At 33.9% G+C, this 20,729-nt stretch overlaps 1 protein-coding gene across 16 annotated transcripts in view; it reads left to right on the forward strand.

The window, feature by feature from the left end:
* The window catches only part of KMT2E (lysine methyltransferase 2E (inactive)), a 93,257-nt gene that overhangs the window by 34,872 nt on the left and 37,656 nt on the right, over positions 1-20,729 (forward strand). For 15 of the 16 annotated variants that reach the window (XM_060414663.1, XM_042249185.1, XM_060414669.1 and 12 more), the window contains 6 exons: positions 3,868-3,982; positions 4,992-5,221; positions 8,099-8,179; positions 13,803-13,861; positions 14,790-14,962; positions 18,032-18,070. In XM_060414663.1, coding sequence (XP_060270646.1) covers positions 3,868-3,982; positions 4,992-5,221; positions 8,099-8,179; positions 13,803-13,861; positions 14,790-14,962; positions 18,032-18,070 — 697 coding nt within the window. Of the gene's footprint in view, positions 1-3,867; positions 3,983-4,991; positions 5,222-5,703; positions 5,793-8,098; positions 8,180-13,802; positions 13,862-14,789; positions 14,963-18,031; positions 18,071-20,729 lie in introns of those variants that run through there. The other variant, XM_012176679.4, reaches the window with a different exon arrangement.

A 20,729-nucleotide genomic window follows, 5' to 3' on the forward strand; every position in this document is an offset into this window, starting at 1 on the left:
ATCAGTGTGTTCTCTTGGCAAAACTCTGTAACAACTATTTACACAAAAACTTATATTTTTTGTATATTATCTCTTTAGCCATGCAGTATAAAAAAATTATTAAAGCTTTGTGGTAATATTCCAGGGGATTTTGAGAAAGTTCCCATAACCATAATGTAGTAATTTTTGTTACTGTCAGTTCTTGCTGTGCATTGTCCATGTGTAAATATAGCAAAAAATAGCTTTGCTCAAATTTAATTAAGCATTTTCTCCTGGTTGGACATTTAAATAATTACTACTTGAATACCTGGTTTTAGGAATAGTATTACAAAGAACACCTCAATTCTGTGAGTAATTACTTAGTGGAAATTAATTTTATTAGAATAAATTTCCAGTAGCGGGGTTACTGGATCTAAAGGATATTTGACTTGGTATTTGTCACAAAGTTGTTTTCAGATTTACTGTATGCTTTGAGGATATTTAGCACCATGGGACTTTTTAAAGAACATTTCTAAGAATGTCTGGTGCCCTGTTTTTTGTTTTCTGTTAAATACTATCTTACAGTTCAGGAAAATCCTTAAACTGTGTCAACCCATTTCTTTTTAAATTGTTACCTTTTAAAAATTACTTTTAGTAAGTATCAGCGTAGAAATGAAGATGTTTTCTGCCTTCTTGCATTGCCAGCTTTTCAGTACTTAGAGCTTTAATTTTTTACAGTGTTGTGCTATTTTCTGCTGTTCAGTGTTGCTGTATTTTCTGCAAAGTGGCTTAGTTATACACATATGCATTCATTTTTGTGTTCTTCTCCATTATGGTTTATCCCAGGAGATTGGATATAGTTCTAGGTGCTGTAGAGGAGGACGTTGTTATTTATCCATGTTAAATATAGTACTTTGCATCTACTAACCTCAAACTTCCAGTCTCTCCCTGTCTCTTTCCCTCCCCATCTGACAACCACAGTCTGTTGTCTATGTCTGTGAGTCTGCTTCTGTTTTATAGATAGGTTCATTTGTGCTATATTTTACATTCCACATATGAATGATACCATGCATTATTTGTCTTTCTATGTCTGACTGACTTCACTTAGTGTGATGATCTCTAGCTACATCCATGTTGTTGCGAACAGTCTGCCTCATCCTTTTTATGGCCGAGTTGTATTCCATGGTATACTCTGTGCCACATCTTCCTTATCCTTTCATCTGTCAGTGGACATGTAGGTGGTTTTCATGTCTTGGCAATTGTGAATAGTGCTGTATAGTTTTAATTCGAATCATGGGGTTATACAAAGGATTTGTGGCTTGTTTACATGCTTGAATTTATCTATATTTGGGCTGAAAGTCTTGTTTAATTCCCACCCATTATCTACTCCAAAATAGAAATTTCTTGCCACACTTTAAATCTCTAAAAGTGATTCTTTCTATAATGGCCGTAATTCTTACATGTTGCTCTAATAATCAGGAATTGCTAAAACTCTACTTCTTCCCTCTATGTATTTTAAAGAATATTTATTTATTTATTTACTTGGCTGCATTGGATCTTTCATTGTGGCACACAGATTCTCTCGTTGTGATGCATGGGCCCAGAGCGCATGAGTTCAGTAGTTGAGGCAGTCAGGTTTAGTTGCTCTGTAGGATCTTAGTTCTCTGATCAAATATCAAACTGGTATCCTCTGTATTGCCAGGTGGATTCTTAACCAGCGGACCACCAGGGGAGTCTTCCCGCTGTGTATTTTAAAAAGAATTTGAAAGGAATCAATATTATAATCAAAGCAGTTTATTTGTTCATTTTATGTGAATTTTATCCTTTTGTTCAGCATGTCTGCCTCAAGGAATCCATGTTGTAGAAATACCATTATGTAAATAGAAAATGATATATAAAACAGTGTACAATTGCAATGATATCTTTAACACTGAAGAATAGGAACAATTTAAACATCCAGTACGGAATTTATTAAATAAACTATGGTACATTCATATAATGAAATAAGCAGTTATTATAAAAAACAAGACAGCACTATGTGTTAACATTGGAAGGTTGCAAAAGCAAATTGTGAATTTGTTGTTGTTTAATCACTTAAGTTGTGCCTGACTCTTTAGGACCCCATGGACTGTAGTTGGCCAGGCTTCTCTGTCCATGGAGTTCTCCAGGCAAGAATACTGGAGTGGGTTGCCATTTTCCTTCTCCAGGGGATCTTCTCCACCCAAGGATAAAACCTGGGTCTCCTGCATTGGCAGGTGAATTCTTCCGAGGTGATGCTAGCCATAAAGAACCTGCCTGCTAATGTAGGAGACTTAAGAAATGTGAGTTCAATCCCTGGGTATGGAAGATCCCCTGGAGGGGAGGGCATGGCAACCCGCTCCAATCTTCTTGCCTGAAGAATCCCATGGGCAGAGGAGGCTGGCAGGCTACAGTCCACAGGGTCACAGACAGTTGGACACGACTGAAGCAACTGAGCACACACACAAGCCATCAGGGAAGCACCAAATTGTAATTACATATTGTATATTCTCATTTTTAAAAAACTGTGAGATGTATTTATGGAGAGACAAATATAGAGGAGGGTACGTGACATCTTAACATGGGTCTGTCAGGTTTGGATGAAGACATGATCTTCCACTTTCTTGTTACGTCTCTTTTAAAGTTTGTACAGTAAACATAAATTAATTTTGGAATTAAACATTTCTCTTTTAAAGATTAAATAAGTCAATTTTTAACATCACAGCATAGCTATTAGGTGAGCACTGGTTTTCTAAAGATTCAGAACATTTTGGAGACTCTTCTTTTATAATCTCCTTCAGAACCACCTGACCTTAGTTTGTGTCTTGTCTCTCTCCTGATTGTAGCACACTGGATCCCAAGTAATAGAGCGAAATTGAGAATTTGCTTAAGGGATGAGTTGAGGAGAGAAGTAGTTGACAAGAGAAATTTGACCAGTTAGATTGTAACTGCGTTAAGCAGCCTTAAACCATGAAGAATTCAAATAGTATTAAATTCTGAGAAATGGTTTTGATTAAGAGGTTTGATAAAGGTTTTGAAAAAATCATCTCAAACAGTGCCTTGGTAAGAATAAAGGCATGGAAATAAGTCATGTTGTGTTTGTGCAAGGGAGAAATTAATTTCAGTGTGAATTGCCCTCAGAAGTAGGTTCACTGTCACATTGATCAATAGGAATTGTCAGACGAGGGCTCCAGGAGGATTGATACAAGTGAAGAATCTGGGCAGGTGATGTACACAAAATGCTAGACCAGGGAACTTAGAAGTCAGCCATAGTAGGTGAGTTGTTTCTGTCAGTGGTTGGTCAGCTCAGCTCATCATCATTTAGTCATTATCAGGCCAGAACTGCTAATCTGACACTACCACAGCTACTGGTTGAATTTTTTTTCATAAGCAAGTCTTGGTTCATTGTAAGGTTTCCTTTCCTTAGCTTTTCTGATAGTTCCAAGACTTTGTTATATCTTGACACAGTAACAGGTACCTGAAGCTTTGAACATTGAAATGTATACTTCACATTCAAATTGGGGTTTATCCATATGGATTCAGTATGTCCGTAGTCTTGTTTAAATTATTTCTACCACTTTTGTCTACCCCTGTGCATAGTGTCCCCAGTGCCACTGAGTACATTAAGGAATTTTTAATGTCTAGTAATTTTTTCAATGATAGGGAAACTATATCAGAGTTTGAAGACGGGACATTTATTGTACTTAAAAGTTTTTTTATAACATGGACTCTAGATAGGGTATGTCATATCTGCAGGGTGTCTGTGTTTTAGACATTTTAAAGACATTTTATTTGTATAGCCAATGTAGTAAGTGTTATAATTTTAAATAGATGAAAAGGAAAAAAAAGAGTCAGTGGAATTCTCTTTGATGCAATGTTTTTTCCTTCCAGACCAGAATCCGTAGAAGCTAGCCCTGTGGTAGTTGAGAAATCCAACAGTTATCCCCACCAGTTATATACCAGCAGCTCGCATCATTCACACAGTTACATTGGTTTGCCCTATGCGGTAAGTGTCAAACATTTCTCTGGAAGGTTTTTTAGTATCTGTATATAAATTTGTATTTTTTATATTTAAAGGTTGAAAGTTGATGTATGTGGTGTTATGCCTAAAACTGAATATTTAAAATGCAGACTTTTTATACTATCTAAACAATTAGGTATATAATTTGTAGTTTAATTTGTTATTGATCTAATTATATATATTCAAGGGATTAAAATTCTATAAGAGGAATTCCTTAGAAGTTTTTATAGTATTATTATTTTGCTTTTTATGCTTTTACTAGTTTAGTGTTAAAATTCTTTACCTTCCCTATGAAAAGATTGTAGGTAGAATTATACTATCTACTGTTGATTTTAAATTATATAGTAATTTATATGATAAATTATATAGTCACCACTGATTTAGCTCTTATATGTCAAGCTCTGTGCTGAGCATTTTTACATATATTATCTAATTTTTGGAAACAACCTCATAGGTATAATTTTCATCCCCATTTCATAGCTGAGAAAATGAAAGCTTATCTAAGCTAACTTATTGAGTGTTGCATAGCTAGTAAGAGGCAGAGTACAGACTGAAACAGCTGCAGAACTGAACACATGTGTGGTATTATCGAGTTACCATTATCAGAAATTTTTACCATTTGGACCAGAATAAAAAATACCCAAACTTAAAAAATCCCTATTGTATACTGTCTAGTGACAATATGTCTTCTGTAATTGTATTTGTTATTCTTTAGCCTCTATTTTCCTAAGGGTTTTGTGTTTGCTTTTTTTAACCATCACTATTCTCACATCTTGTATTGTGAAGGTGACTAAGGTTGTACGTAGATATTTTCATTTATTACTATGGTTTAAAATTTAGTTTCAGCAAGTCATTATTTTAAAGGTATTAAGGAAGAAATGGGCCAATTTCATCTCTCTCAAATACTCAGGTTAAGGACTGAGTTTTATTTAAGTTGCTTAGATCATACTGTTATTGAAATTACATTGTGCGGTGTTTGTGTTTAATTATCCAGGACCATAATTACGGTGCTCGTCCTCCTCCAACACCTCCAGCTTCCCCTCCTCCATCAGTTCTTATTAGCAAAAATGAAGTAGGCATCTTTACCACTCCTAATTTTGATGAAACTTCCAGTGCTACTACAATCAGCACATCTGAGGATGGAAGTTACGGTACTGATGTAACCAGGTGCATATGTGGTTTTACACATGATGATGGATACATGATCTGTTGTGACAAATGCAGGTAAAATATTTCATGCTATTTGCTTGTTTTCTTGAATGCTCGTAATGTTTGTGATTGTTAATGTTGGAAAAGATAATTAAACTCGCTTTGAAAGGAACTGATAAATGAATTTTTAAAGTGATCCTTCTGCTACTATCATTGCAAACTGTTTTTCTCCTAGAAAGTGCCCCTATGGGAAAGAAAGAAAGAAAAAAAACTATCTTAAGAGTTTTTTGGAAATCCTCGTTGTTAATTGAGTAATAGGCAATCAGTTCTAAACTTTTATTTATACAGAATCACACCTCTCTTTTCACTCATTCAATAGTAATACACTACATAAAGTAGACAGATACAAATGAGAGGAGAATTGAGTCCTGTGTATTTCCTTTGGAATTATTTGTGCTATATAGTCAACTGTGATTTTCCAGTTTGGGGGAATTATACATTTGATTGATGTTTGTTTGACCTGACTCTCTCACCTCCTTTTGACTTGACCCTTGCAGCACTCTGGAGTCTCCTTGAACCAGAACCACAGTCTCCCCTCCCCCAACCCTGGTTCAACCACCAAGAAAGGCCTCCTCCCCTAGAGAAGGTGTGATTGGGACAGAAAGTGGGGTTTTGTTTTCTTTCTTTATTTTTTTTCTGGTGGGAGGGAGATGGGGAGGATGGAGAGGGAACAGTAGGGTTTCAACCTGAAAGTTACTGAGTCCATCCCCTGCAAGGCTGGGAAGCAGAGAGTATTTAAGCAGTATTTAAGCACTGTAGAGGGTAAGAAAGTTTGATAGTTTTCAGAATATCCTGGATCTGGTCGTTAAGACATAGCTTCATTATTTTATTTGAAATAGTATTCATATTTGAATGTGAGTATAATATTTGGCTTTGTTGAGCTAAATATAAATTACTTTGCATTATTTGTAATCCTGTTCCCGTCTGTTAGGTGATTAGGAGTGAGATGTAGTTGATACAAATATGCAGTTAGGGTTATATTTCAGAAAGGTGATTTATCTTTGCCAAAAATGGGGAAAATTAGTCTTAAGTGAAATGTGAAATTTGATGTTATTTTTATGGAAAGTTGTAGTATTAATACTTTGAGTTAATTTTAATAATAAAACTATATTGTGACACTTTTTCAAATTAACAACTAAACTTATGGTACATACTATTACCATAAGCATACTATTACCACTTACCTCAGGAAGTTTATTCAGGAGGTAAATTTAAAACCGAAGAAAATAACTTCACTGGTAACTTGTTTTCCTCATAATTTTTTAATTACTTAGTAGCAACTCTCAATTCATATTTTAACCAATCACATAAAATATCTCATAGCTGATTTTTGTCTTATGTAATAAATTATATAATATTTGACTATTTTTATTCTAATGCAAAATCTAAACTTTTGATTAATTACAATGATCTATATATAATATAGAATTATATCTATTCGAAAATAGTGAAATAGTTCTTTAGCATTTATACCTAACTACAAATTCTCGAAGGACCAGTTCACATATTTTGGATTATTCAAGGTATTTGATTTTTAGCAACTGGTCTATTTGTTAATAATTTTTTGTTATTCTACTTTTCCATTGCTTAACCTGGAGTATAATATATACTTCCAGGCTTAATCTTTTTCCTCTATTCTTGCTTTACATTGGCTCTATGTGTTTTCATGTACCTGCTGCCCATACTCTCTTTCAAATTTGCCAACTAGAGCTCTGATATTTATTCATTTCCTAGTTTTATTTCTCCTGTTTTCTCCATGAACTATTACTTACCCCCAAATTTAACATAATTTGTTATTTTAACTCTCGTCAAGTGCTTTGCTTTTCTTTTAAACTTTTCCCCCCATCATCTTTGATATATAGACAGTTATCTTTACATTCTACCAATTCTTGTCCCAGCATCCTCAGTTAAAAAGAGCAAGATCATAGCAGTTAACTTAGTAGCTTTTATGTATAAATTATATATATTAAAAGTAGCTCATTTTTGTATAAAGAATAAGATTATTTTTTAGAAACAGGCATATATATCAGCTATAGACCAATTAAAGTTTTGGCCATAAAATAGCCTCAAACTTGAGAAGTTTGCCTCAAGCTGCTCCATGTATTACTCTTAAAAATAGAGTTCATAATAAATTTAGTCTCTATCTTCATGCAGTGACTCTTGGATTCTTAAACTTCATCTTCTCTGCCATCATTCTAGTTCATTCAATTCTTTAACTTAGATCTGGAATGTTGGAAAAGCCTCTTAGTTGATTTTTATACCTTCAGTTTTTAAAATTTTTTTGAATACTATATACCATCAAAACAACCTCTAGTTGTTACCTGTTGCCAGTTAGAGGAGTGCTACACACACTTTGACATTCCAGGTTCTATATACTGTAAATACGCTTTACTAATTGAATTTTATTCCCCTCTGTTTCTCAAAACGAACATTCTTCAAATACATTAACTGCCTTCTGACTGTTGCTCTCTATATCCATCTACTTGAGAAAGTGTTGCTATGTGACATTTCTTTCTTTGTAATTTCCCATGTGAGGTTCTCTTCAAGTCCCATTATTCTCCAGGATGCTTTTCCCATTAATTCCAAATGGTGTGGACATCTGCAGCTTGTGATTTGTAATAAAATATGTACCTTTTACATTTTAATATTATATTTGCTTTAGAAATTTGTATCATGTATATGATATCCTACATTTGTCCTCTACTTTTGCATCTCAAAGTTTTATTTTCCTGAGGACATATTTCTATGAATTCTTCACATTACCTTTTATACTGCTAACCTCAAAATAGGCACTTATTAAGTAATAGTTAAATAGAATATCAAATCTTAATTTAACTATGATTTTAATAGTATTTTGTATGTTCTGCTTTTTTTTTTCCTTCCTTTTTAAAGTGTTTGGCAACATATTGACTGCATGGGGATTGACAGGCAGCATATTCCTGATACATATCTTTGTGAACGTTGTCAGCCTAGGTAAGTTGTTCATGCAGTAAAACTGCCAGTAATTTTACCAAGGTAATCTTTAGTTACTAGAAGTTTATGTACGAATTCTAGATTAAACAATTAATGGATACTGTGTTAATATGGGCTTCATTTTTATGGTTTGGGGTTTTGTTTGTTTTCATTCTGACATCTCTAAAATCAGGAAGAATCTTTCCATTGATAATGTCACAGATTATTTTCTATCTAGGGTTTTTAATAATGCATAAAATCCTAGTGCATTTTCTAAGTGACATCTTTTTTCAGTGGACTGCACATTATGTTAAAAAGTTATTACAAAAAAAAAAATTATTACAAGGGCCTTCCCTTCTAATACACAGTTTTGTAGGGCTTATACTATTATTCCACCTGTTGGCAATAATGTGTTCTCTTCCCGTTTCTTTTTCTGTGTTTTTAAAAAATGTTTTTAAATGGACATTTCAAACCTATATAAAAGTACTGGTATAATGAACCCACATATTTCTACCACCCTGCTTCAACAATTCTCAATAATCTTTTCATTTACACTGCTATAAATTTTTCTCCTTCATGTATTTTAATGCAAATCTCAACTATATTATTCCATTCATATGTGTCCATATATATATTTAAGTATATATATATTTGTTTATATATATATCAGTATGTATCGATAAAAGAATTCTTAACAAAAATCTGTAATCACAAAAGGATTATTGAAACAAAATCTGCTACATTTAACCACTTTTTATTTTTAAACATAACTTATTTATTTATTTATTTTTGGCGATGCTGGGTCTTCATTGCTGCATAGGCTTTTCTCTAGTTGTGGTGAGCAGAGGCTACTCTTTAGTTGCGGTATGGAGGCTTCTTTTGTTGGGAGCACAGGCTCTAGGGCGTTGGGGCTTCAGTAGTTGTGACACATGAGCTCAGTAGTTGCAGCGCGGACTCTAGAACACAGGCTGAATAGTTGTGGCGCATGGGCTTAGTTGCTCTGCGGCTTGTAGATTCTTCCCGGATCAGAGACCAAACCTGTGTCCTCTGCCTTGGCAGGCAGATTCTTTACCACTGGACCACTAGGGAAGCCCCTGTTCATGCTCGTGCTTAGTCTTGTCTGACTCTTTGTGACCCATTGGACTGTAGCCCACCAGTCTCCTCTGTCCATGGAACTCTACAGGCAAGGATACTGGAGTGGGTTGCCATTTCTTTCTCCAGGGCGCCTTCCCAACCCAGGAACTGAACCTGAGTCTTCTGTTTCTACTGCATTGCAGGCAGATTCTTTAGCCACTGAGCCCTCAGGGAAGTTTCAGGGAAGCCCCCAGCCTTTCTTAAAGTATTGATTGGTTGATATACATCTCTTTTAAGTCTCTAGTAATCTAAACCTATACTCTTTACCCCACCAACCTCAATCTCCTTTGCAGTTTGTTTCTTTTTAAGGGAATGAATCGTTTATCCTGGTGAGTTTACCAATTCCATTTTCATGATTTCACAGTTTTCTCTCTATATATAATTCTGTAAATAGTGTGTGATTAGATTTCGATCCCCCTCCTTTCTGGGGGTTAAGACATAGACTGTATTCTATCAGGTGACACATAATATATGAATGGGACCCATTGATAGTCATTTTTAAGATCTATTAATTTATTAGGGGTTGCAAATTAAGTGACATGTTAATTCTGTTGCTTATCACTTATTAGCTGGACTGTTTCTGTAGAACTTCCCCATATTAACTGTTCAGTTCTTTTATATTTTACTGAGGAATGGCAAGATAAATGCTTGTTGATTTGTAGTGTTTATCTGTTTTTAGAATAATGAAAAGAATTTTAAGTCAGGGGTTTAAACATATTGGGTATCAGCATATTGCAGTTATCAGCGTGACAAGATATCTCAGGCTTACCTTATACTTCTCTGCCCCAAGCTCAGAATAGGTTTTCAAGACCAGAATCTGAGAGCTAGTAATGTTCTTCCTACTGGACTTCTCATTGTTCCTATGTCTTTTTAGTAGATGAAGCTAGTCTACTATAAGTTTTGTCTGTTTATTTTTAAGATAAAATACAGGAGCTTATATTGATAATTGCAATTTAAATTTAGGGGTACAGTTGACCCTTGAACAGCATGGATATGAACTATGCATGCCCACTTATGTGTGAATTGTTTTCAATAGTAAATACTACAAAACCACACATGCTGCATTTTAGCACCCCTAACCCTCTCATTGTTCAGGGGTCAACTGTACAAGGTTTTCATCTTACTGTTTCTGTATTCCGTCTGTGTCTCCTTCTATGCTAGTTCTCAACAACACAGTCAGTAGTGTAATTAGAGTATCACATAATTTTCTCAACTGCTTAATCACATAGAAGAATATAACAGTTTCAGAGTAACAGTACCAATGATATGTTTATGTAAAAAGTTTATAACTTTTTTTTCCCCTTTAGATATTTTTCATAGGGATGTATAGTTAGTTTATTGTATTTAAGTTCTCTTGAAAGAATTTTACTGTTTACACACTACACACTTCAGGCTTTGGTTGTTTTATTTTTGATTTTTTAAAAGTTAACCTTTTCAAGTAATGTAGATTCACATGCATTCGTGAAGTAATGCAGAGATCCTTTGCATCCTTTATTCAATTTCTCCCAGTGGTAACATGTTGCAAAACTGTTAATACAATATCACCAGGCAGTATACTACATTGGTATAGTCAAGATACAAAAAATTTCAATCACAAAGATCCCTCATGTTGCCTTTTCTAGATGGATCCACCTCTTTCTACTCCGATCTTTGACCCTTGGCAACCACTAATCTATCTATATTCCATTCCAGTAATTCTGTCATTTAAAGACAAAAATGAAATTACACAGTATGTGACCTCTTGGGATTGGCTTTTTAACTGAGCAAAATTCCCTGGAAAACCAGCTAATTTGTGGCATGTTATCAGTATTTTGTGGGTTTTTTTCTTTTTCCCTGTTTTCCTTTGTCAGATTAGTGTTATATGGTATATATGTACCAGAGTTTGTTTAACCACCTAATGAAGGACATTTGGGTCATTTCCACTTTTTTGGCTATTACAAATAAAGTTGCTATGAACGTTTGTGTACAGATTGGGGTATGAACCTAAGGTTTGCTTTCTCTGCTGTTTGCCCAAGAGTGCAATTGCTTGGTCATTTGGTAGTTGCATGTTTGCTATTGTTGTTCAGTTGCTCAGTCATGTCCAACTCTTTTACAGCCCTGGACTGTATCCCATCAGGCTCCTTTGTCCATGGGATTTCCCAGGCAAGAACCCTGGAGTCCTTCTCCAGGGGATCTTCCCAACCCAGGGGTTGAACCCCCATCTCCTTCACTGCAGGAGAATTCTTTCCCACTGAGCCACTTGCAAAGCCCCAGCTGCATGTGTAGTTTTGTCAGAAATCGTCACGTTGTCATGCAGCAGAAACCAGCACAACATTGTAAAACAGTTATCCTCCAATTAAAAATAACTTTTTAAAAAAGTGTCAAATTACTTTGCAGAGTAGTTGTATCAGTTTACTTCCTAAGAGAAATGGATGAGTAATAATTTTATTTTTAAGAATTACTTTTTATATCTTACTTGTATAGTCATATGCTTGTTTGGTTATGTAAGAAGTAGTCCCATCATTCCTATTCCTTTGACTTTGAAAGTAACAATTTTTTAAAAAATCAATTATTCCTTCCAATTTTTGTTATAATATTAGAAACAGATATGCACATGGTGGTGGTTTAGTCACTAAGTCATGTCCAACTCTTGTGACCTCATGGACTGTAGCCCACCGGGCTCCTCTGTCCATGGGGTTTCCCAGGCAAGAATACTGAAGTGGGTTGCCATTTCCTTCTCCAGAAGATCTTCCTGACACAGGGATTGAACCCAGGTCTGTTGCATTGTAAGTGGCTCCTTTACCCACTGGGCCACCAGAGAAGTACAGATATGAACATGTATATTTGTATTCCCCTCCTTACTAAGATAAGCAATGGCACATAGAGTTTTTGCCACAGGAGTTTTTTGTCTTAAAAATTTGTTCTGAAGATCACTTCATGGTAATAATGTAGAAATTAACTTACTTCTTCCTGTAACCCGAGATGCTCCGTCTTTTACACATTGTATACTTTAGACAGCCCTTTGAGTGGACATTTGAGTTGTTTCCAGTCTTTTGTAATTACAAACAGAAGTGAGATTGTTCAGTAAAAATGTATGTGTAAAATTTTGTCTGATACCACCTACCCTCCAGTAGGAACTATTCCATTTTGAATCTCCACCAGTCATGGATAAGCATGCCTATTTTCCTCCACCTCACAATAGAGTTTTTGACAGACTTGGATTTTTGCTGATTTAACTAAATGAGAAATGGTAATCTCACTGTGATACTTTTCGCTGGTTATGAGTGAGGTTTTTCTATGTGACTTTGTTTCACCTTTTAATAGTTACTAGCCTTTTGCCAGGGGAGAAGATGATGGTACCCCACTCCTGTACTCTTGCCTGGAAAATCCCATGGACGGAGGAGCCTGGTGGGCTGCAGTCTATGGGGTCGCTAAGAGTCAGACAAGACTGAGCGACTTCACTTTCACTTTTCACTGTCATGCATTGGAGAAGGCAATGGCAACCCACTCCAGTGTTCTTGCCTAGAGAATCCCAGGGATGGGGGAGCCTGGTGGGCTGCCGTCTATGAGGTCGCACAGAATCAAACACGACTGAAGTGACTTAGAAGCAGCAGCCTTTTGCCAGATAGTTTTTTTTTTTTTAACGTATTAGACTCTTTTATTTTTAATCATGAAGTAAATATCTGCTGATGAATTCAGTAAGAGTTAGCTAAAAACTGACCATTAATGAAGATAGTCACGTCAGCAATAACTGGCTGTCATTCTGTGATAACTAGAATTATCAGTAATGCTAGGATAGTTTTGACCTACTAGACATTAAGGCAAGTCTGAGTAGCAGGTACTTCAGTCTAAAGCCCTTATTCTCCCAAATAACTGTACCTAGGTATTTGACCTTTAGACTAATCAGTTTAGACAGTGAAAACATTGCAAGGGTGGTGAGGGGGGCAAATAAAACAATTACTATGGATGCTCTAGTTCATGAGTGGAGGCTGGAACAGGTTAATAAAATATTTTAGTTGTTAAATATTTAGTGTTTATCATTTCAAAAATGGAAATAATTTAGGCAGATAGTAATAGTGCAATAATTATATTACCATTTCCCCCCTAAACTTTTGCTTTTAAATATTCAGTTTGGGGAAAAGTAGGGCTTCCCTGGTGGCTCAGATGGTAAAGAATCAGCCTGCAATAACGGAGACCTGGGTTCAGTCCCAGAGTTGGGAAGATCCCTTGGGGGAGGGCATGGCAACTCACTCCAGTATTCTTGCCTGGAGAATCCCCAAGGACGGAGGAGTCTGGTTTTCTAAGTAAAAAATTGTTTTCTTAACACAACAGAGTCAGTTAATTGGCATCTACTGCTAATTATGCTAATCAAATCTAAACTGCAAGGCAAGTGATAGTACACATAATTTATATTGTTCATTTTTCAATAAGAACACTAGAGAAATTATAAAGTTTTTATCACATTTAAAACACATCTGCTTTATATCTAATTTTATGAAAGCTTGATAAATATGTTAATATTTTAATATAGGAGTTTGGATAAAGAGAGGGCGGTGCTACTACAACGCCGGAAAAGGGAAAATATGTCAGGTAGGTAAAAAGGATCTATAATAAATGAACTTTAGTATGACTGAGAGAATAAGTGGCCTGCATGTTTTTAGTCAGATATAAACTCCTGGCTAATGAACATTGGTTATATGTATAATTTACTATCTCAGGTAATCCTTTTTTATAGATTTTATAGAACAGTAATGTTTATTTTAGAAAATATGGAAAACAATAAAAATTTTAAATCATATTTTCTTGCACATAGATAACCTTTTGGTTTAAAGAAGTAAAATATGTTTGTTCTTTAGAAAGATGGCGATCCATTAGTTGATCACATGAAATAGTATTTATTTTATTTTTAGGAATAGGATTTAAAGGTGTAACATATGCTAAACTTTCACTGCGGCTTTTAAAACATGTTGACATCAATACAAGTGGTTTTGAATAACGATGTTTTTTGAGCTGTTTGATAAATATTTAAATTGTTCTAGCATTTTTGTTTTGTCTTGTTTTTGTTATTACAAATAGGAAGGTCAGTGAAACCCTTTAAAAAAAAAAGTGGTTTTGTGTTTTTTTTGTATGTGTCCCATTTTATCTTTGGATAGATCCCTAGATATGGGGTTGCTGGGTGAAAAGGGTAAGTGTATATAGAATTTTGCTAGATATAGCTCAATTCATTCCCCTTCATAAAGAAGTTTTAATTACAGACACTGGCAATGTTTGTAGCTCTGTTTCCCATGGTCACACCATCTGAGTACCTTGTCACATTTTGTATCCTTTCTAGTTTAATGTATAAGAAATATATTTGTAATTTGCATTTAACTGTGTCTTACTATGAGTGAGGAAGTGGGGGAAAAGGTTTATTCTTCAGAAAGATAGAGAAATAATAGTTTGTCATATAGAATGATGCAGTTTTATTGTTTGAAATAGAAATATTATTTATGCAGTAATTTTTATTTTGCCTTTGAAGATGGTGATACCAGTGCAACTGAGAGTGGTGATGAGGTTCCTGTGGAATTATATACTGCATTCCAGCATACCCCAACATCGATTACTTTAACTGCTTCAAGAGTTTCTAAGGTTAATGATAAAAGAAGGAAAAAAAGTGGGGAGAAAGAACAAAATATTTCAAAATGTAAAAAAGTAAGTTTTTTTTTCTCTTTTGAAGATGACTACATAGAAAGTGACAGTTTTACAGGAAAGACAGGAGAATTGTGGATAGTATTAATAGCTAGAAAAGGTAGCAGGATCTAAGTTTAATTTAAAAAAACTCATTAAAAAATTTTAATGTTTTCAAGATTGAAATGGAGTAGAGAAAAATGTTTGCAGACTGCTTTGAAATCATCACTATGATGAAACTAGTTACAGAAGTGCAAAAGATAAAATAAGATTTAGTGAAGGTTGCTGTTCTATAAAACAGAAGTAAGAGTGCTAAATTTTTAGTAGCTTATAAATGGGTAGAGGTTTGTAGCTGTTTGTCTCTGAATCATGTGTAATCATTTTAATAAAGGTATACATTTGTTGAGTTTCTTATATCTAGACTTTTCTCACTTAAGTTTTTGTATTAAAATACCACCAGGATATGGCAGAAAACTGTAAAGAGTGAAATTATACCTAGATATAAAATGAAGTTTTACCCCCAAAAAGCACTGGTTTTTTTGGAATAATTCTTCATGATATTTGATTATTTAATAGGCAGCATGTACTTTTAAATACATTTTTCCATTTTCTAATTTCACCTTTCTATTTAAAATAAGTCTTGATTCTAATAGTCTTCACATATACAGCTCTCTAATTTTGCTTCTCTATACAACTATTACCAAATTCTACCTCTGTTTTCTGACATGTTATCCTTACTTACACTGCTCCCTTCATTACTAGACTATTCTTTCCTCCATCTTTATCTTTTAAACTCCTATTCTACTTTGAGGCCCATCTGAAGCACTACTATTTCAATGAAATTTGCTTTTCTCCTATCAAATATGATCATCTTTCTTTGTATTTCACCATGGCACTTGAACCTGTTATTATAGCACTTAATCACATTCTGCTTTATTTCATTGTTACTTTCATCATCTCAGAGTGTAATGTACAGAAGAAGAGATCATCTATTAAGTGCGTTTTACAATTTAGGAAGTCATGTTTAGGTTTTAACGATTTTTTTCTCTCATGTTGAGTTAGTAATACTTCATAAGGATTAGGAAAAAAAAAATCTTAAGAACTGGGCAGAAAGATCTAGTTTGCTTTGCTGTTATGTTTTTACTACTATTGGGGCAATATGTAGTTAAAAATACATAGCAAAAAGATGTATCTAATTTTGCTTTTTATTCAACCTGTTGTTATGGCTGATTGTTAAAAATGTGAATGGAGTTCACAGTAGACATTCTGGATAGATGACATTTAAAAATAATACTCATAAACACCTAGTAAGGTGTTGTTGGTTGGTGTTTTAGCAATTCAGAGCTTTGACATGAAGTGTTAACACTGTTAAAGACATAGATTGTGTATTGTGACCCGTATATTAGGAGTTTTAAAATTTTATTAATGGTTAAAATTTCCCAATTTTACTTGAATTTTTTAAACTTGATATTTTTTCACAAAATGATTGGCAGCACATATTACTTATGAATGTTCTTTTATTATTTTCGTTCAGTGTTTCCTCTGTAAACCAAACTTGTATCTTCTTTCATCATACTTCAGATTTTTCTTTTGTTTCAGCTGCACAGCCATTATGCAGGTTTAAAATCTGTAAATCATCTTCAGTCTTTGACATTCACTATTGATTTTTCCTTTGGAATGTCTCTTCGCTGTGTTCTTATTTTTCTTCATTTTTGCTTCTATAAACGCAGTATGCCCTCATAGTAGTATAGTAATACCTTCTTTAATTTCTCCAACTTTATCCTCTTTCCACTCCTGTCATTCTGCACTTGGTTATGACATTTTCTGCAAATATCGTTTTATATCACTTCTCTGCATGCTAAGTCGCTTCAGTTGTGTCCACCTCTTTGCAACCCTATGGACCTTAGTCTGCCAAACTCCTCTGTCCATGGGATTTCCCAGGCAAGAATACTGGAGTGGGTTGTCATTTCCTTCTCCAGGGGATCTTCTCAACCCAGGGATCAAACCCGTGTCTCTTACACCCCCTGCATTGACAGGCGGGTTCTTAGCACCACCTGGGAAGCCCTTCCCTGTTGAGAGGTATTTCATAGATTCCTCCATCATAGTGAAGAACTTAAAGTATTTAAGCCAGAATCTTAAAATCCGACTGACATTCATGACCTAATTTTACATTTTTTAAACCAGTCTTATGTCATACTATTTTTAGTAGGTACAAGTGTGGTATGCTAGTTTTTCTTTTTATTGCATGCCTTCTTTCTTATTACTTCAGTATCAGAATTGTGTTCAATATTCCACATGGCTGAACATATCCATTTTCTGTGTTTTTGGCTCTTTTTCCGTGTTTTATGTGAAGATTCTTTGCTGCTGTTACTGCTGCTGCTTCTCTTCCTCCTCCTCTCTCTTAACAAAACTTGCTCTCTTCCAACATACAGTCTACACACAAACTTGGAACTTAAATTTGGAACTATAGTGCTTACTCTAGGTTTAATGTTTGTTAATCTCTCTAAATACAGAGTTAATCTCTCTAAATACACTAACTTTGTGGAGTTGGAGTGGTGAAGTGAGTCTTAAATTCCACTTTAGAATGTGGCAGAATAGAGAGTTCCCATTAAATATTTGTTAAGTATAATTCTGTTTACCACATTGCCTATTATTTGAGTCCCAATAGGTGCTCAAATATTACTTGCTAGTTGACCTAGAAAATTAAAGTAACAACAAAATTGTTTTATCCCCATGCCAAATCTTGGCTCATGATGTAAAACTACTATAATATTTTTAATACCTTCCAACTTTTATCAGGTGTTTTTCCATGATTGTATTTTAATATTGAGCAAATAGAAAATTTAGACATTTTCTTAGCATTATATATATATACATATTTTCATGTTTTTACATTGTCTGTATTTATTTTTAATAGTTTAGTGTCCTTGGTAGATGATTTTACTTCAATATTCCCTTAGTTCTGACTATATTGGTTTTTACCATATTTTGTGTAATTTATGCAATTTCAAGAAAAAGCTTGAGTGAGCTCATTCTTAAATATTAATTTATCCAGTTTTTAAACATCTAACTCAGAATTCTGTGTTATTTCAGGCCTTTCGTGAAGGATCTAGGAAATCATCAAGAGTTAAGGTAAACACATTAAGCCCTTATCAATTGTCAGGTATCTAAGAACTTACTAAGTGGTTGCTTGGTCATAATCTTTCGTTAATGCTCTCTCCATTCTGTGTCATTTCATTGCTTTTACCTTTATGAAATGAAGTGGGAAGAAGTGGGACCATAGAGAATTCTAATTGGATTAATACATACCATTCTTGGAGTTTATTAACAGTTAACATTAAACAAAAGGAAATATATAAATGATTCCTAATATTGATTCATTTTTCATTTATCATTGTATTCCATGTCTCTAGTGCCACTTTTTATAGTATACTAGACATATAAATGCAAAATCACACTTGAAATTTGAAATTTTGCTCTTCTGCATAGTTTGAATTCTAGGGATTTAGTCAAGTCAGTAGGTTATAAAATACTTTGAAATCACCATAGAGTCACCATGTAAGTACAAACTTGTTACTTGTACCTTGAGTTAATTAGTATACATCCTTAATTTTGTAGATGCCAGGATTGCTGAGAGAAGCAAGCCCGGCCCCTCACACCCCAACCCTCCCACCATCGTCCAACTCTGCCTTCCCTTAAAAGATAGGTTTGTGTTGGATGATACAGGTCAGCAATACAGTGTTACTCTTAGTTTTCTAGGATAGGTAGTAAAGGAGAATAAGTGTCTCAAGTTGGCAGATATTAAAATAGGATGTGGGAAGAATGTTAAACTGTATCTGCTGTCCCCATAGTATAAAGTATAATAATTATTAATTATCCCATATTCCTGAAAAACAGATCATTAAGTAGCTGTTAAATGATTATTCTTTCTTAAGAATGTTAATACATGGTGTTGTTCAAAATACTGCAAGTCCAGAGTCTTATAAAATGTTCTTTATATGTTGGGTATTTTATATTTACCATGTTAAATTTGTATTTATGGAATTTTTTCTGATGCCAGAGTAAAGAGATCTGAAAAAGGGTTTTATATTAAACTCTTGGATCTATTGATCCTTCAGTGGTTTTCCTTTCTTTCCATTTTATCTAATCTGAATATCAGACTTAATGAGGAAGGAGCATCTTTACTTAACTGAAATGTTTTCATTTATTATGTAAGGAAGTGACTAAGGAATTAAAAATTTTAAAAATGCTTTGTGCATCTTTGAAAATCTTTTCCTTGAAGATGTTTATGATCATTACATTTCCAGTAAGTGATTCTGTCATATATGAAAAAAGTTCAAGAGATATAGAAGAGCTCTGATCCTCTTCTGTAGAGGAGTTTTTTGTTTGTTTTTGTTTTTTTGAAAGGGGAACAGAAAAGAAAATTTAAATGGACTAGATTCCTTTAATAAAAGTGATAAAAATATTAATATGTAGTGTCATGTAAGAGAAAGACATATCTATGTTATTACATACGGAATCTAAACTAGGAATAAATACAGCAAAATGGAAACAGACTTACAGAGAACAAACTTGTGGTTACCAGTGGGAGAAGAGGGGATAAGGGTAAGATGAGGGTTAGAGGTTTAAGAGTTACCAGCTACTGTGTATGGAATAAATAATCTACAAGGATAATAATAAGCACGGGGGTTATAGCCACTATTATATAGTAACCTTTAAGTAAAGTATAATCTATAAAAATTTTGAATTACTGATAATACACCTCAAACTAATATAATATTGTAAATCAACTGTACCGCAATATAAATAAATAACGGGTAGTTAAAAAAAAGTGCTTGTAGACGTTTGTGTCTGTATATAATATATGAAAAACATTTTTGTATTACATAAACTATATTCACTATGAAAAACTCTGAAAAATAAATAAAAATAAAGGCCAAAATATGTAATGTTTCATATTTGTACAAAAAATCTATTATTTATCAAGTGATCAATTACTAATGTGGAATATATGAGTCCATAAAATATCAATTAGTAAAATAAACCTACTCCTATCAAGTAGCTGAACAACTTAACTATAGTTTGTTTCATTATAGAGAAGATACTTTTTGTGATAGTTTATTTACTTATACGTAAGGTTGACTGATTCATGGGGTCGCAAAGAGTCAGACACGACTGAGCGACTGAACTGAAGGTTGACTGATGGTAAATTTTAGTTAAGTGTTACAATACACATGTACATGTTTAACAGCATATATAAAAATTTTCTTGAAATCTTTGTGGTTTTAAAATTTCATACTTACATCAGGTTGTAACATTATGGAAATTATCTACTCATAAAGATGTTCAGTTCTGTAGAAATCAGAACAGCATTTACAAACAGATTAATTGAAAGTTTGTGTTAAATCTATTATAAATTCACTATAAATTTGAATTATACTATCAGTAAGATACAATATATGTTTTTGTTATGTGCATTAATTCATTTTCATCCTGAGATTACAAATAACTGAGGGAGTCAGGCTTTAATAAATTTTTTAAATATGTGGTAATTCTGCCTTTCTATAAATTTTATTCCAGTGAGAAAAGGGATTCCCTTTTTGTTTCATAAAACCTATTGAGAGGTTGTAACTTTCCACTACTTGGCATTTAGCATTCTTTTTTTTTAATTGGAATATTTACTGTGGTGTGCTTCTGCTATACAGCAAAGTGAATCAGTTTTATATATACATATATACACTCTTTTTTAGATTCTTTTCCCATATAGGTCATTAGAGAGTATTGAGTAGAG

Source organism: Ovis aries, chromosome 4 (assembly GCF_016772045.2).
Source record: "Ovis aries strain OAR_USU_Benz2616 breed Rambouillet chromosome 4, ARS-UI_Ramb_v3.0, whole genome shotgun sequence".
NCBI classification, from domain to species: domain Eukaryota; kingdom Metazoa; phylum Chordata; class Mammalia; order Artiodactyla; family Bovidae; genus Ovis; species Ovis aries.